Source organism: Myotis daubentonii, chromosome 7 (assembly GCF_963259705.1).
Source record: "Myotis daubentonii chromosome 7, mMyoDau2.1, whole genome shotgun sequence".
NCBI lineage: Eukaryota > Metazoa > Chordata > Mammalia > Chiroptera > Vespertilionidae > Myotis > Myotis daubentonii.
In genome coordinates this window covers 3321947-3339300 of record NC_081846.1, presented here as the reverse complement: position 1 = coordinate 3339300, position 17354 = coordinate 3321947, and the positions used below count along the sequence as shown (strand labels likewise).

The 17354-nt window shown below is 37.1% G+C and overlaps 1 protein-coding gene across 7 annotated transcripts in view; it reads right to left on the bottom strand.

Annotated features, from left to right (window-relative positions):
* Nucleotides 1–17354, bottom strand: part of GLS (glutaminase) — a 64858-nt gene that overhangs the window by 27857 nt on the left and 19647 nt on the right. For all 7 annotated transcript variants that reach the window (XM_059702594.1, XM_059702592.1, XM_059702593.1 and 4 more), the window contains exons 7-11: nt 14038–14096; nt 6103–6135; nt 5957–6015; nt 1068–1134; nt 454–504 (exon numbers count right to left, since the gene is read on the bottom strand). In XM_059702594.1, coding sequence (XP_059558577.1) covers nt 454–504; nt 1068–1134; nt 5957–6015; nt 6103–6135; nt 14038–14096 — 269 coding nt within the window. The remainder of the gene's footprint in view (nt 1–453; nt 505–1067; nt 1135–5956; nt 6016–6102; nt 6136–14037; nt 14097–17354) is intronic.

Here is a 17354-nt window from a genome sequence, read left to right as displayed (position 1 = left end):
GTCCAGGAATACTATCTTTAATTGAGTCTATACCACAACAGATGATGAGTCTAAAGAGAGCGGAGCTTGCTGTTCTACCTTAAAAGAAAACCCACTATGTGACTGCAGAAGCGAATTGAGAAATTGCAACTGACTATGAACCGTCGTTAACTCCTCCAAACAAAATGTAAAAGCTAGGAAAACAGAAGTCCATTTATAACAAGCTGTCAATTGTTCCTGACACTTCTTAAATAGAATGTGTTTACAGAAATAAATATTCCCTGATACATCCCGAGTCATGACTTTTTAGGAGATACACACATGGGAGTGTCTTTCATGAGTATATTGTTTCAAATGTCAGTGGGAAATGTATTTTCTCTTGGCTCACAGACAAGATTTCAGAGATATCTATATTGTGCTAAATGATACACGCATTTATTTGTATACACAATTCATATATTTAAAGTAAATTACCTGGAAATAGAAGTCTAATATACCAACCATGTCTGTGCCTTCTGGAAAACACTGAAAAAAAAAAAAAAAAAAGAAAGGCAATTAAAAACATAGAAACACAGGGGGGGAAATGCAGATATAAGATTAAATTTTAAAAATGTACATTGATGTTTTATTTTAATTGATAACAAAATAGCACATAACCTAAGAAAGGGTATTAACATGAAATCACAAAAAACAATAAAACAAAATCACATCACATATAGACTTCTAGATTCTAGTTTAAATGACAATGATAAACTGATTCATAATTCATAAGCCAAGTTACTGGACCAGCCACTTAAAATTTAAAAAATCAAGTGTAATCAACAATAGTAAGGCATTTATTTGAGTAAATGGGTGAATCCTTTCACAAAATTTGCATTAACATAACTAGTCAAATATTTGAATACTGCCAGATACAAATCAATTTAATAACATGAACACTTTGATAGCATAACTCAAGGTTAGTTTGCAAAAACGTCTAAATCTTAAATAGTAGGTAACTTTAAAATCGACTGTTGAGTTCTTAGCATGTATCTTCATATATTTTATTAACTAAAAGAATAACTTGAAATAGAACAAAAGTTAAAAACCTTTTTTTCTTTTAAGTAATATCCTATTGCAAAATTTCGATCTCCACTTTCTCTTTCAGACTGAAACCTAGAAAAAAAAATAACATTTGCTTTATTTTCTGTAAAAGTATGGTTCTGTAGCTTAATCTGTATGTGCAACTGCAGTACAAAGAACACGGACCTCATGGTCAAGACTGCTGGGTCCCAGTCCCAGTTCTGTCGATAGGCCTGCTAGCTATGAGGCCTTAGGCAAGTCATTTCAGTGACACCTCTTTCCATCTTAAGTTTCTCAGCTGTAAAAAGGTTAAAATAAACTAGGCCAGTGGTCGGCAACAAACTGCGACTGGCGAGCCACCATGCGGCTCTTTGGCCCCTTGAGTGTGGCTCTTCCACAAAATACCGACTTCTGCACATAGGCCACAAAGTTTCAATCACACTGTACGTGCTTGCCCCGCACATGGTATCTTATGGAAGAACCACACTCAGGGGCCAGCCAAAGAGCCGCATGTGGCTCGAGAGCCACAGTTTGCCGACCACGGAACTAGGCCCTTTCTAATCCTCCTATTGTTTTTAATAAAGAAGCTAATTACCAAATATTCCACCATTAAAATGCACAATTTTCTAGCTCTCTCAAAAGTACAATTGTCAATTCTAACTAAGGGAATACATGGACATTGCACTGAGGTGGGGACACATGAAATGGGCCTTACAGCATTCACTGGATTAACAGATTTCAGGTGGAAGCCCAGGCAGCAGCACGAACAAAGTTGTAAAGGCATAAAATATGGCATTTCATTGAAAAATAGCAAATATTCTGACGTATCTGGGAAATGGGATTTATGAAGAAGAGTAGAGAAACATCAAACTAACAAAGGAGGAGAGAACCAAGATGGCAGCGTAGGCAAATGCCTGTATTCACCGCCTCCCCCAACCACACCAAAATTACAAGGAAACTCCAGAACCATCAACCAGAACTGCTGGAAAGCTGGCTGAATGGAAGTCCTCCAACTAGAGAAGTAAAGCAGGGAGCCTGGCAGGAGGTGAGCAGGTGCAGGACGGGCTGGTCCGGCACCCACGTGGGCTGCACTTGGGAGGGACATAGCCTCTGTGGAGGCCACCGGGAGGAGCAAGGGGTCCCAGCCCCACACCAGAAGCCCAGCCCAGGGTCCCAGAGTTGGGGACAGAAGTCCCTACGGGCAGTAAGAACTACAGGCTGGTTAAAAGGCTGGCACCCTGAACTGAGCTTACAATTACAAGCTCCCGCTTGCTCTGAGCTCCAGTGCTGGGTGAGACTCTGGGGAACCCAGACCCATATGGGGAGAAACTGGACTGTCTGGCATCGAGGCAGGAATGTGGGGGCGGCTTTCTTCCAGATGGAGGTGCTCTGAGCCGTTTTGTTCCTGTGCTGGGAGCTCCTGGCAGGGCTGACTGGCAGCCATTTCTGTTTGCTCTGCCTGGTGATTCCTTGAGACCCCGCCCCACACAATTTACAACCCCACCCAAGTTGTGGGAACGGCTTTTGCATATGAAGGGCCTGTCCTTTCTCAGGCTAAAAACCTGTCAAAAAGCTGCAGCTGGGTCAGGGAGCCCCAAACCTATCAAAAGGCCGAAGACCCAGCACAAGCACCAGCCTGCCTTGCTTCACAGCTGGGCCTCGTCTGGGCACTTCCAAATCTGATACAAAGAGGAGGAATCTGCAGATCTCTCTGTAGCTCCTGCTGGTGGCCCCAGGCAGTGGCTGACTTTGCACCTCCCTGGAGACCCAAGAGCCAGTATAGACAGTGGTCAGTGTGAGACCATATCAGATTACAACTCTACACATCCACAAGCAACACAGTCAAGGGGCAGACTCAGTGAACACCAAAGCCCCACTGAAGCAAGTCCTGCTCCATAGGGGTGTCTCCTGCACAGCAGCTCTCCCACTGTAGTCACAGCTGGTCCTCACAGCCAATTGGCCTGAAGATCAATTCCTCCCAGTGACACCAAGAGCAATCAAGGCTCAACTACAACAAGACTATGCACACAGCCCACAAAGGGGTGCACCAAGAGTGTCAACCTCAGGTGACTGGGGAGGCTGAGCCATTGGGCCCTATAAGACACCTACTACACAAGGCCACTCTTATCAACTCAAGAAGACTTAGCCGTTCTATCCAATACATAGAAACAAACACAAGAAAGCAGCCAAAATACAGAGACAAAGAAACATGTCACAAATGAAAGAAATGGAAGAAAGCAATCTACTGGATATAGAGTTCAAAACCACGGTTATAAGGTTACTCAAGAATCTTCTAGAAACCTCCAAGGGACTTAGTAAGACTTTCAAGGATCTTGGTGAGAATTGCAAAAAAAAAAAAAAAAAAAGAAGAAGAAGAAGAAAAAAGAAAGAAAAAGGAACAGTCAGAAATTAAGCATACACCAAGTGAAATAAAGAATAATATACAGGGATTCAACAGTAGACTAGAGGATCCCAAGAATCAAACAATGATTTGAAATATGAGGAAGGAAAAAACACCCAACCCGAAGAGCAAAAAGAAAAAAAGAAACAAAAAATATGAAGATAGTGTTAGGAGTCTCTGGGACAACTTCAAGTGTACCAACATTCGCATTATGGGGGTGTCAGCAGAACAGAGAGAGCAAGATATTGAAAACCTATTTGAAGAAATAGTGACAGAAAACTTCCCCTACCTGGTGAAAGAAATAGACTTACAAGTCCAGGAAGTACAGAGAACCCCAAACAAGAGGAACCCAAAGAGGACCACACCAAGACACATATTTAAAATGCCAAAAGCGAAAGACAAAGAGAAAATCTTAAAAGCAGCAAGAGAAAAACAGTTACCTACAGGGAAGTGCCCATACACCTGTCAGCTGATTTCTTAACAGAAACTATGCAGGCCAGAAGGGAGTGGCAAGAAATATTCAAAGTGATGAAATGCAAGAACCTACAACCAAGATTACTCCACCCAGCAAAGCTATCATTTAGAATTGAAGATCAGATAAAGAGCTTCATAGACAAGAAAAAGCTAAAGAAGTTCATCACTACCAAACCAGTATTATATGAAATGCTGAAGGGTATTCTTTAAGAGGAAGTAGAAGAAAAAGGTAAAGATAAAAATTATGAACAACAAAGTGGCAACAAATACACATCTATCAACAATTGAATCTAAAAAATCAAATGAGGAAAAAAATCTGATGAACAGAATAAACTGGTGAATGGAATAGACTCAGGGGCATGGAAATGACTGACTGACTGACTGACTGATGATTCTCAGAGGGAAGGGGGTGTGGGGAAAGAGATTAAACAAAGATCTTATATGCATGTATGCATTACCTATGGACACAGACAATAGGGTGGCAAGGGCCTGGGTGGGGTGGGAACTGGGTGGAGGGGAGCTATGGGGGGTGGGGACCTCTGTAATAATCTCAACAATAAAGGTTAATAATAATAAAAATAACTAACAAAGGAGACTAGGACCAAATTATCAAGACTGATAAATGCTAAGAAATGTAATAGCTCTTGATTGCCAACAAAATGAAAGCTGAAAGCTCTCAAACAAGCTACCTTGTTAACTCTACATTTTAGAAGGTTAGTTCTGACATCAGTTTGGGAATGGGAAAAAGAAAGGATGAGTGATGTTATTAGGTGACTACTGTAATGAGAATTACAGGAAGCCTGAATTTAGGTAGTGATGATAGACCTGGAGGGAGAAGTTTGACTAAAATGAGAGCAGTTGTGCAAATCTTCAGACTTGATGGGAAAAAGAGAAATAGTGTGAAGTCACTCTACCAGGTCTTAAGGAGGGCAGAATCTAATGGTGACAATGGGGCAAAGACAAGATATAGAAATAGTTCAATGAAATATGAGAGCACAGAAGGGTAAGATGAAATTAACAAAAAGCTTCCTGGAAAAGTTACTGAAGCTGATGAATAACTGTTGGTAAGGCAGACAACCTGAAAAGGTTTGCCCTCTGAAACATACAAAGCATCACCTAATTAGAACTCCTGCCAAAAGTGTCTGAACTTTATCTAATCACAAGGAAACAACCAGGCCTATAAAAACCAGAGAATATCCACGACAGCCCATGAGCTAGATCCAACTTGCTTCCTGTTTTTATAAATAAGGTTTGTTTATATGGCTATGTTCATACTCAGAGTAGAACTAATAGTTGTAACAGAGACCACTTGTCTAAAATTTTTATTACCTGGTCCTTCACAGAAAAAGTTAGGTAATTCCTGCTCTAGAAAATAAGTGATTGGCACGCTTAAAAAAAAGTCATTTAATAAAATTTTTAAAAGCAAGAGACTAAGGCAGGCAGACTGTTTTACTTTAAAAGACAAGAGACCATGATTAGTTCCTTCATTAGTTTATGGCATTTAGAGGACATTTGGGGACATCTATATATTGATTAATATCACATGTTAAATAATGTCCTTAAGTGTCGATGGTACTATAGTTATGTAGGAAAATGCCCTATTCCTAGGATACACAGGTGAAGTTATTTAAAAGTAAAGCGTCATGATGTTTACGTAATTTCAAACAGTTTACAATAAAAGCCACCCATATAAATGTACATATTTATATATATAAAAGGCTACATGCAAAGTGTCCCCTTGGGAGTTCAATCACTCGCTATGACACGCACTGACCACCAGGGGGTGGCGCAGAATGAAGGAAGGCCCCAGCCGGCAGCCAGACATCCCTGGACTGGGAACAGGCGCAGGCCAGGCTGAGGAACCACCACTCCTCCCCCCGCCCCCTGCGCAGGAATTTCGGGCACCAAGCCTCTAGAATGTATGTGTGTGTGTATGTATGTAGAGATACACATATATTTTTTTACTAAGGAGAGAGGTTGATAAAAAGCAGATAAGAGGAATGGCCCATTATAAAATCCTAAGTCATAAAGCAGACTCACGTTGCATTACTGAATCCAACATATTCATTACCAGCCATCTTATTCAAAAACTGCATCACCTATAAACCAAAATTTAAAAGTGTCAGTATCAAAAAACAAAGATATAAAGAATGTAGCATGAAAACTGAATTCTATATTGCACTTACATAGTCAAATTTTTCAGCATTATTCACTCCTTGCTACAAAGAAATTAGACATGAAAACATTAATGAAGGTATCACATTTAAGTTTTAAATGAATATAAAAATTTCAAACTATCAAAATTAATATACTGTGCATTAGTACTTTCAAATCTAGAAAATGCTTCTAAAGTAACCTAATATTTACATAAATTATATACATTTTTTCATTAATATCCTATGTTGAAAATTATCTGAGTTACAAAGGGAATGCTTTATTTTAAGTATAACTTTACGCAACCCAAAGTTATAGAATTTTAAATACAACTTACTCCAAATCCCGTATCTTTCATGACAGATAATCTGCTAGACAATGTTAATTCCATATTTTTAAAAAACTTAAAATAAAGTTTCACCCTTAGAGAAAAAGTAAGTATGGTTTTAAATTAAGAGCAATCTACTTATATTTTTTAAATAACCTTAAACCAATATGTGAGTTAGAAAAATGAGTTATGTTGCAAAATTAATCTTTTAATTCTAGTATATGCAAACATTCTGGGTAGATTTTACTAGTGTAGAGAAAGCTCTACTTTTATTATCTCACTTGTTATATAATAAACCCTGAAATAAAAAAACATATTTCAGAGTCTCTAAAAAGTTAGCTACGTCTGTATTTAACATTGTGCCAATTCAGAATATAGAAGATGTACTGTTTCATCGCTTCTATTTCTGACATGTTAGCTACTGCAAATGTCAATAGGTAAAACCTATGTAATGTAGATCAGTTCAAGTAGCCAAACGGTTGCATTTTACCTCAGTGAAGTTTACAAAGCAGTAAGTTGTAGATCTGAAATCAAATGTATTAATTGGTGATGTGCACCCAAAAGAAACAATACATCTGTAAGTTTAAAACAGGTTCAAAATAAAAAAATTTGACAACTATAGTTTTAAAAATAAAAAATTTTAATTTTACCTTCAAAAAATCCAAAACATTACAATTCAAATTTTAGTATGGGGGGAAAACCTGTATGAGAGTATTATTTAATTGAATAAAGCCAGGTTCATTCTCCACTTTATAAGCAGATTAGAATGTGGCTGACAATCTGTGGAATCCTAAAAATCATTTAAGAAAGGATGCGCAATCCACATATACAATCAGTAGCTAGAAAGAACACCACATTTTTTCATCATATTAGTTATTAACAAACTTATACAAGGATAATTTAGCTACAGCCATATTGTAATCACTATGTCTTTTCTCTAAAACGTTCTTCTGACATATTTTAAGTTTTCTTTCCTTATAATACACCAGAAATTAGAATGTAGAAATGTAACTCCAAAGCTGTTCAATGAAAAATAATTAAAAGAAGAAATTACCAACTTCATTGAACTGTTGCAGTTGTCAAAATATTCCATAGATTCTAATGCTGTAAAATATTTAACAACATTTAAACCACAAAAACCTTTTTAACCTTTAAAAAAGCATAAAAAATAAAAAGCCAAAAAAACTAACAAACAAAAAGAACCACAACTCTTTTGGAAAAGGATGTCAGCATTTGCATTGTGATGTCACATGATTACTGGTTATACAATTAATCAATGTAAAACAAGTTATATTGAACTTTCATTCTCTCACCTAAACTGTGCCCTATAAAATTAACACAAATTTTCCTTATTTGGCTGTTGTGTTTAATAAAAAAATAAAAAATAAATAAAAGAAAAAGAAAAAAACCCCATTCCAATCCTAGACTATGGCCACCTTTTTGTAGCTTACGAAAATCAAGTACGATTGAGTTTTGTTTCTATGGTTTTTTAAAGAAACTTTCATATTTACCAATGCCTATCATTATAAAAAATTTGAGTAAGCTACTTGAAGTGTTCTAGACAAATTATGTAAAAAATAAAAATAAAATATTTGAATGATGGTGTTGACTCAAAAAAACTCTCTCCAAAACTTACCCCATTTAAATGTAAAAGCACTTGGTTACTATTTATTCTTATTATCTATCCTGGAAATAGCATTTAATGTAAGTCAATAAATATATTTGCCCCTGTATCTCTTGGAAAGACTTCATGAACCCAAACAATCATAAGATGTCATGTTATTTTTATTTTGAAAAAGTTACTATATAGAATTTATTTGTAAAGATAAAAATACGCATACAAATAGAATAAATACCCTGCAAACAAATAAGCAAACGTGAACTTAAAAAACCATCCTCATCATCAATTAGTGGGTGCAGCGATGTGGAGGGACATGGGTGAAAATTAAAATGGTCATGGGCATATGAGGGCTGGGTAGACTCTTCCATTTATTTTGTGTATGTCTGAAGTTTCTCATTAAATATTAAAGGGAAAACGTCTATTTGCTAATAATTTCTCATATTAATTTACAAAATTCGTCCTTGAGAATATTTTCTTTACCCTTAAAACAATATTTGATTTTTAATTAGTTCATGTATCAGTGGATATTTTCTATTATTAGAATGAGTTTAATTCTTTCACTATTTTAAATTTTTACAAATGCACAAGTTGAGAAATATCACTGACAACAGATGAGAAGATAGAAATAGAAAAGGTTTAAAAGCAGTGTCACAGTATTTTACACATCTATCTCATTACATACAGAAGTCACAGTAATCCTCAAAAATTATGCTTATTGCTGCTACAAAAACTAAACCTCGATTAGATCCTCTTTCTATTCTGCTGAAACCAAAGAACTGGAAACAACCTGGTATTATAAGAGGACCTGCTCCCAGTCACTACAGTGCTTCACATCCTCACTACCACTGACTCCACTATTTCAAATGTTCTTTTGTTGGTGGCCCACAGGTTTTCAGAACCGGAAGCAGTGCACCATGGTAAAATTTGGGACACATGAGAAGTATACCTTTCTTTTGGGAAGTGGGAGGAAATGTGGATTAAAGGCAGATTAACTTCTAAAAAAGCATATATAAAAACGGAGATTTGAAAACATAATCTAAAGCTATTAATATGCCTTTTATTCTTGGGGGGGAAAAAACCCTATGACCAGAAATATGTTTATTCCAGTTTTAAATCACTGCAGCATTATTATATATCGTGTTATTTTAATCTTTAAAAGTTACATTAAGTATAGCAGGAAAACTTAAAAAAAAAATAAGCTGGACAAAATATACTTACTAAATTTCTAATCCACTGATCAAATGACTTTTTTAAAAAAATGTTTTTATTGATTTCAGAGAGGGAGGGAGAGGGAGAGAAACATCAATGATGAGAGAGAATCGTGGATCCGCTGCCTCCTGCACACCCCACACTGGGGATCAAGCCCGTAGTCTGGGCATGTGCCCTGACCAGGAATGAAACCTGGGACCTGCAGGCCGACGCTCTATCCACTGATAGAGCAACAAAAAAGTGAATTGTTTGGCAATAAATTATTTTTCAAAACCAGCCAGGGCTGACCAAATGACTTTTAAAAAGCAAACCACATGGCTTGTTTGAAAAGGCAGTAATCAGACCGAGATTACAAAATTATATATATTTATTTTTCTATAAACATACCTATCAAAGATATTAAAGAATCTACATTCCTTTAAAGAAAACTTTATGAATGAAAATTTGATAAAGAGGCAGTGACTTTCAATACTGGCTGATAAAATGTATTACTAGAGTGGTTTTACAACCTGTTTTTACAAAATACTCATGAATTGAATCATGTATTATACAATTTAACAGGTGAAAATATCACTGTTAACAGAAATAAATTTAATATAAAAATGACAAAGTCACTGCATTAATCCGTTCTTTTGTATATAAATAACTTGATTGCGTCCATAAAATATGGAGATATAAAAGCCAACTGACAATTATAGATCTTAGAGAAAAGACGCCTAGAAGTAAGGCAAAACAAAGTAACTGAAAATTTTATAAAATACTCCCAAGTTTAATCTTGCTTTAAAGAGAATGCTTTAAAAGCTAACTACTTGGAGTATTTTAATAAGTATCACAGATAAAAAATAATGTTCTAAAACTAGTTTTTTCATAGATTAAAAAACATAGCTTGAAGGACATTAACTAAAAGCTAAAAAAGAGAATCCTATCTCGTAGCCATGATAAAATACCCACGCTCTGGGTGCTCCTTGAGCAAAGGCCTAGGCCTACAGGTAGTGAGCAGCCACTACTGTCTCAAGAATGACTATGCACCACTGAAAATCAGATGTGACTTTTAAACCAATAAATTTGCTTAAAAATAAAGCAACAAAAAAGTGAATTGTTTGGCAATAAATTATTTTTCATTTAAAAGAAACCTCAAATAAACCAACTGATATAAACATGAAGTAATAAACCCATACAACCCTTTCTTATGCATGTTAGCAAGTCCAAGGCATCATTGATTGCTCCCAGAGCCACAAACCGCCTTACAAATGTGGCTTCCCAGTCAGCTTGACAGGTTACTGCTGACATAGCCAAACTGAGCATCGCAACAGGCAGATTTTCATGGGGCATGATTAACTCGTTTTAAGAGAAAGAAGGGAAACTTCTGATTTTCTAAATTAAAAAATACGTCTGATATTAAAAAACAGCTTCTTCAAATGACAAACACTGGAAACTACCACTAGAATAGATACATAAACAAAGAAGACAATGTAAGTCTTTTAAGATAAAAAAGCAGAAGTGTGGCAATAATCTTGTAATATGTTATCCTCATTTTTCGTGTCCTAACCCTCAAGTTATTATCAGGCTTAACTTTCAAACTACAGCTACATGAAAAGTTTTACCACTGGAAAGAAAAAAATTACATAAGAATACTACTATTCCACCCAGAATAACAGTGCTCCTTTCAAATTTATTTTTCCTCTTTAAATCAAGTGATCACATCATCATCATCATCCAATAAAACTACATCAGAAAGTATTCCTTTAAATTTAATAGCTACCATAGAGAAAAAGAGAGGTAGTACCTTTATTTTTTATGTTTTTTTTAATGTACAAAATGACATTTCTTTTATGAAGGTATTTACCTATATAGCTTTGTTTAAAATGTTAAATATTGGCGGTTTCCTACAAGTTTAGTAGTTAAGAATTTATGCAACAGGTTCCTTCTGTCCAAATCCTCCTTTTTCTCCACAATCTGCTAATCCTTTGAACACTTGTTCTGCCTCTTGCCCCATTTCCTGAGGATCACCACCAATCCTACAAGGAAAAAATATCAATACTACAAAATTATGAAATAAAGAGTCTTACTAAAGACTCTACTTTGTGTGTGTGTGTGTGTGTGTGTGTGTGTGTGTGTGTGTGTATGTACGGAAGTAACGTGAAGAGACTATTTTAATAGCACCATAATAAAGTTTTGAATTTGAAAGGAAAAAACATAGCTTGAAAGACATTAACAAAAAGCTAAAAAAGAGAATCCTATCTCGTAGCCATGATAAAATACCCATGCTCTGGGTGCTCCTGGAGCAAAGGCCTAGGTCTATAGGTAGTGAGCACCCGCTACTGTCTCAAGAATGACCGTGAACCGCTGAAAATCAGACGTGACTTTTAAGCCAGTAAATTTGTATCTTTTGTATAAATTAAAATTCAGAAAATAAAATTTCTGCTTCTTGGACAATATAATTGTGGTAGGTAAAGACAAAGATGTAATTAACAGAAACAGCAAACAGAAAAATCAGGAGATTTAGCTCAAGCCCGATTCTGTGCAGTTAAAACCCATGGAATTTGTTCACTGCACATATTACAGTAAGAGGGCTGGGCTTGAAGAACCTTTCGGCTATGGTTTTCTCACCCCAATTTCAATGACCAACTCATAAACATTACATGATCATATAACTTGTAGAGATTACATACAATTAATATAAGAGTTTTGAATTCTTTCTTGAAGACTATTATATACTGGGGCAGTGAGTTTTAGAGGTACACCAAGCCTACCCCTGATGTACCTCTAGATTTAGATAAAGGTCATTTAAAAAAACAACAAAACAACCCCTTGTGAAACACCTTCTGAAAAACAATAAAAATAAAAATTTAAAGTGACCTTAAATATAAACCATACCCTAAAGCTTCATTTCCAGTAAATTTAAACTTTTATAAATTTAAAATCATGACCAAATTTGTAAATACAAGATGACTCAGTTAAATTTTTGCTCTGTTGGACGCTGAACCACACTTGTGTATGTGTGTTTTAACTCTGTTTCTAAGTGCTCACATTAATATGGCTTAATGTAAAGTTCATGGCTGTGAATGAACATGGTAAGTGAAACTAATGAAGTGACGGTATGGTATGACCAGACATGCATTTCCCACACACGGCCTTGCAGTGTGGTATGTTAAACCCAGAAATCATTAAACAGAAGACAAATGCAGTTAAGGAAGGCATTTGCATATGCCCTTTCTTGATACTATTGTTGTGCCACATGAATCTTTCTCCAGCATAAGAGTTCAAACTAGGATCCATGGAGCAGCTTCAAAGGGTCTGTGAACTCCCAAAAAGCTACATAAAATCATGGTATGTGAACATTTTTTCTGGGAAGATCCACAAAAGGTTCAGAACCCTTCTTGTTTTTTCATTAAGCACTATTAACACATACAATGTATTATTATAAATTTGCTCACCTCTAATTCAAGTTACTTATTCAAATCTAACAATTAATGAGACTTTTCTCTCATTGCAGTGTTTATTGCACTGCATGGTAAGGGCCCATTTACTTGTGTATACTCCACACTATAATGTAAGCCACCTGAAGGCAGGGCTGTTCCTAGCTATATTCATATTATAATTTTCTAGAAGAGACAAAGTTTCTTTTCGCCTCAAACTGACAACTTTTCTCTTATGCAAAACAGTCATAAATAACTAGATGCTATAATGGACAAAATGAAAATTTCCAGAGCTTACTGAATTAGTTACATTAAAAAATAACACTTGGCTACATTACCTACGTCATTAGAGTTACAAGGATTGAGTGGGTCAATAGACATACATATTCTTAAGATTAGTCTTCTAATTTAAAGGCCTCTTCTCATGAGCATATAAAATTCATGAAACAGGATTTCTAGCATACAAAGTAGATGAATTTTCATTAATTGGGCCAAGAGCATAATTGATATTCAAACATTCTTTGTCTAGCCAAGACATCCCATCCTCACTCACACACCTACCTACAAAGCCATACATTTACTTTTTCAAGCTTGGAACACACAGCACAGATTTACTAAGACAGCACATAAATGTTCCAAACACAAATGAAACTTACTTGACTATAACTAACGTACATAATAAAATCTAAATACCACACAACAGAACTATTTTCAAATACTAATTTCAAACATTACATTAGAGCTTCCAATTATTAAGGCAAACCAGACACTGAAAAATTTTTTTAATTAAAACATACAATGCAAACCAAAGCATAAAAAATAATGTAACTTAATAATTGGAATTAAGTCTTAATTATTTTAGTTATTATACTAGTATGATTGAAGTAAACCAAATAAAACAAGTTTAAATGAAAATCATAATTAAAGTTCATGAAAATGTCAAAGACTTGAGAATATTCAAGGGTAAATGTACTTTGTCTTAACACAAAGTACCAGAACATTTGTTCCTACATATGTTGATGACAAACATTAAACAATAAAATGTTTTTAACTCTGTTTACATCTGTGCATTTTAAAAGAGCCAAAAGGAACAGAAAGAAAAAAAATATCAAAACTATAAGAAGAAAAACTTGTGCCTATTGTTCAGCAGACTTTGAATTTTTGGCAGCTCTTCAGATCAAGAATAAATGTTGAAATTTACAATGAGTCATCTGTTTTGAAATTATATCATTAATTTTTACATTAATAGATATCCTAATTTTATACCAAAAGAGTAATTTAACACCAAAAGAAAACTTTTTATAGTTCTACATAAATAATCCAAAATTCACATTTATGCTTTAGTTATTAAAAAGATGTACTAGATAAAAAGGAAATGTCACCATTTTACCTTTATTAATGAAGTCACAACAATTGCTCCAGCATTTACCATAGGATTATGTGGCTTATCTGTAACACATAAAAGCAACAGCATTATTTCGAATAACTGATATCATTTTCTGTGACGCATAGTTTTTCCCCATGAACATGTACCTATTTCTTTATGTAAGCCACTGTCAGAGTTTTTTGGGGGGTGATGGGGAGTATGGAGGAATGCACTTAAAAATCACTTACATATCAATCCAGTAATGCACCTCCAGGAAGCTGCTATCCTAGATGATGCAAATCGACCAAACTGTGGAACGACCAGTCGCTATGACATGCACTGACCACCAGAGGGCAGATGCTCAGCACCGGAGCTGCCCCCTGGTGGTCAGTGCGCTCCCACAGGGGGAGTGCCGCTCAGCCAGAAGCCCTGAGCTGGGCTGCCCACTCTCCCACCTCCGAGGCAGAGCTAAGAATGTCCAGCTGCTGGCTTAGGCCTGTTCCAGCCATCAGTTGGACATTCCCCCGAGGGCTCCCAGACTGCGAGAGGGCGCAGGCTGGGCTGAGGGACCCCCCGCCCCCAAGTGCACGAATTTCGTGCACCGGGCCTCTAGTAATAATTGTATACGTGAACAAAAATTCATGTACAGAAGGCAGTGCTTAGTAGTGTTAACACATTGTTTGCGGGTAGTTTTTATCGCGCTAACAGGTGGCGCGGGCCATTTTTGCTAATTTTTTGCGCAAATGGCAATGTTCAGTAAAATTACGATAACTTTAGTTTACGTATTTATACGTTACCCGCATTCTACCGCTAGTCTATAAAAAACGTGTTAATACGTGTCCCGCGCTCTACTACCAGTCAACGTAAAACGTATAAGTAAAACGTATAAATACGTTTCCCGCATACAATGTGTTAAGAGCGCATCCAATTTTTCTAATTCTGCCATTTATTAGCTATTTGACTATGGACAACTAACTGATCTTCACTGTGCATGTTTTCCCATCTGTAAACTAGGATAACAATAGCACCAGCACCCCAGCAAGTCATAACGCTTAAATAGAGGACTCCGGTCAAGATAGAATAGGTAAAGATGGTACTGTCATCCTCCAAAGATCATATCAAAATTAAAACTAAACTACAGTACAGCCATTATTGAGAATGGCATGAGCTCTGACTGACCAGAAGTCCTATAATTAAGGACATAAAGAAGCCAAATGGAGATTGGTAGGAGGGGCAGAGATTTGAACAGGCCAGTCCCACACCTACGTGTGTAGGTTAAAAATTAGGAGGGGAAACTCGCAGCTCAGAGGCCCCCTGAAAATTGAGGGGAACCGCCCGGCGCTCACACTTGGCTCTTTCCCAACATATTGATGCACACCAAGCTCCCAGCCCAGGGTTCCAGTGCCAGGAAGAGAAACCCCTATAACTTCTGGCTGTGAAAACCAGCAGGAATTAAGTTAAGATGGAGGGCTGCTAGAGTCTCAGGCACTCCTATTAAAGGGCCTGCGTGTGGACTTATTTGGACTCACTCCCTCTGAGCCCCAGGGCCGGGGCAGCAGCCCATAAGGCACCAGGGACATACATACAGGGAGGAACTGAGTTGTCTGGCTTTGGGCCAAGGACTGGAGGGGCAGCTTTCTCTCAGACACAAGTGCTGGCAGAGGCCATGCTTTCACTGCCGAGCCCTCCTGCTGCAGGTGCAGAAAGGCACTCTATCTGAGTCCCATCAACCTGACAATCACTGTTCACCCAGCCCTGGTGATTCCCTGAGGCCCCATGCATGTACAGGAGGCAACCAATCAATTTTTCTCTCTCTCCCTGCCTCTCGAAAAAAATCAACAAAAGCAATTCCTCAAGTGAGGATTAAAAAAACCACCACCAGTCAATTCACCAGAACTTCCTAGATTACTCTATTTTTACATTACATAGAAAAATATTAAGTTTTTCTTGTAAAATGTTTAATCTTGCTAGAACAAAAATATTTGTTCTTCCCATATTAAATCTTTTTTTCCACATTAAACCTTGATTTCAGTGGGTTTAATAAATAAAGTACGCCTGCATGTACTGTCCTTACTGAAGTTATGAGTTTATGGTAATATCCATAGTCAAACGTAGCATCACATTAGAAAGATTATAATAAAAGAATAATATGTAATCATTCCCAAAATAATTAGGAAAAGAAACATGAGAAAATACCCTCTAACTTCACTAACAAAATAAAACAATGACTATAAATCACATTTCATTTTTATCCAAAATAAAGAAAAAATACGTAAGTATTTCTCCAAACCATTATTGCAACTACTGAATTCCTTCACTCTTGCTTTCTTCAATTATCTTAACTTACACAATGAGGAACCTAGCATGTGCCTGAAACATTAAAAAACCCCCACAAATCTATAGGTTGATATGTAGATTTAAAACACCAACTGCTATCAGATCAAAAGTACTAACTACCTTTATCCTCCCTTTTCTTTTGGATCCCTGTAAAGTAATAAGGCTTGTTAGTTGTCTAACTATTTAATGCAAAATGTTTCTTTCAAATATTAAATGTTACAAAACAGAAAAAGGAAAAACACTATCTCAAGCAGGGCCACCACTTAAAACTTATTATGGAAGTTCAAATATATCCTATCCTATATAATAAAAGACTAATATGCAAATAGACTGAACCGCAGAACAACTGGTCACTATGACATGTGCTGACCACCAAGGGGCGTGCGCGGAACATAGTGGGCATCGGCCATGGCAGGATGATGGAGCAGGTGAGTGGGGGTGCCAGACCAAGGTGGGGCACCGGTCGCCATTATTGGGTCGAGCCTCTGGTGGTTACTGAAAATTCTTTGCTCCCATGTGCACAGTCCCGCCTGGCTCTCGCACCCGCTGAGGGTTTCTTCACCTCCCCCTGGCTCCTGAGGGGCGACTGGGGCATGAACCGCTGCTTGTACTTGCTGACAGCGCCAGTCCCGTGCCAGCAGTGGGTGCGAGTAGGGCTGGCACCATCAGCCCATGGGGGCTGCCTGCAGACAGGGGACCAGGGGACTGCGATGGGAGGGCCCAGGCAGGGGTGTGGAGGATTGGCCGATACCCGCCCCTGTGCCCACTGCAGCCTCTCGGCCCACAGTTCCTTTCAAGGTGCATAAATTCGTGCACTGGGCCCCTAATACAATATACAAAAGCAGAAATATAAACACCCATGTATAGCTATCCTTTAGCTTTAACAATTACCAATATACAGTAAGTCACACCTAGCACTCTCAGCTACACTCCATGAATTCTCTGAAAGCAAATTCCAGATAGTGTGAGATTTTACTATAAGCTATTGCCCTATGTGATTATAA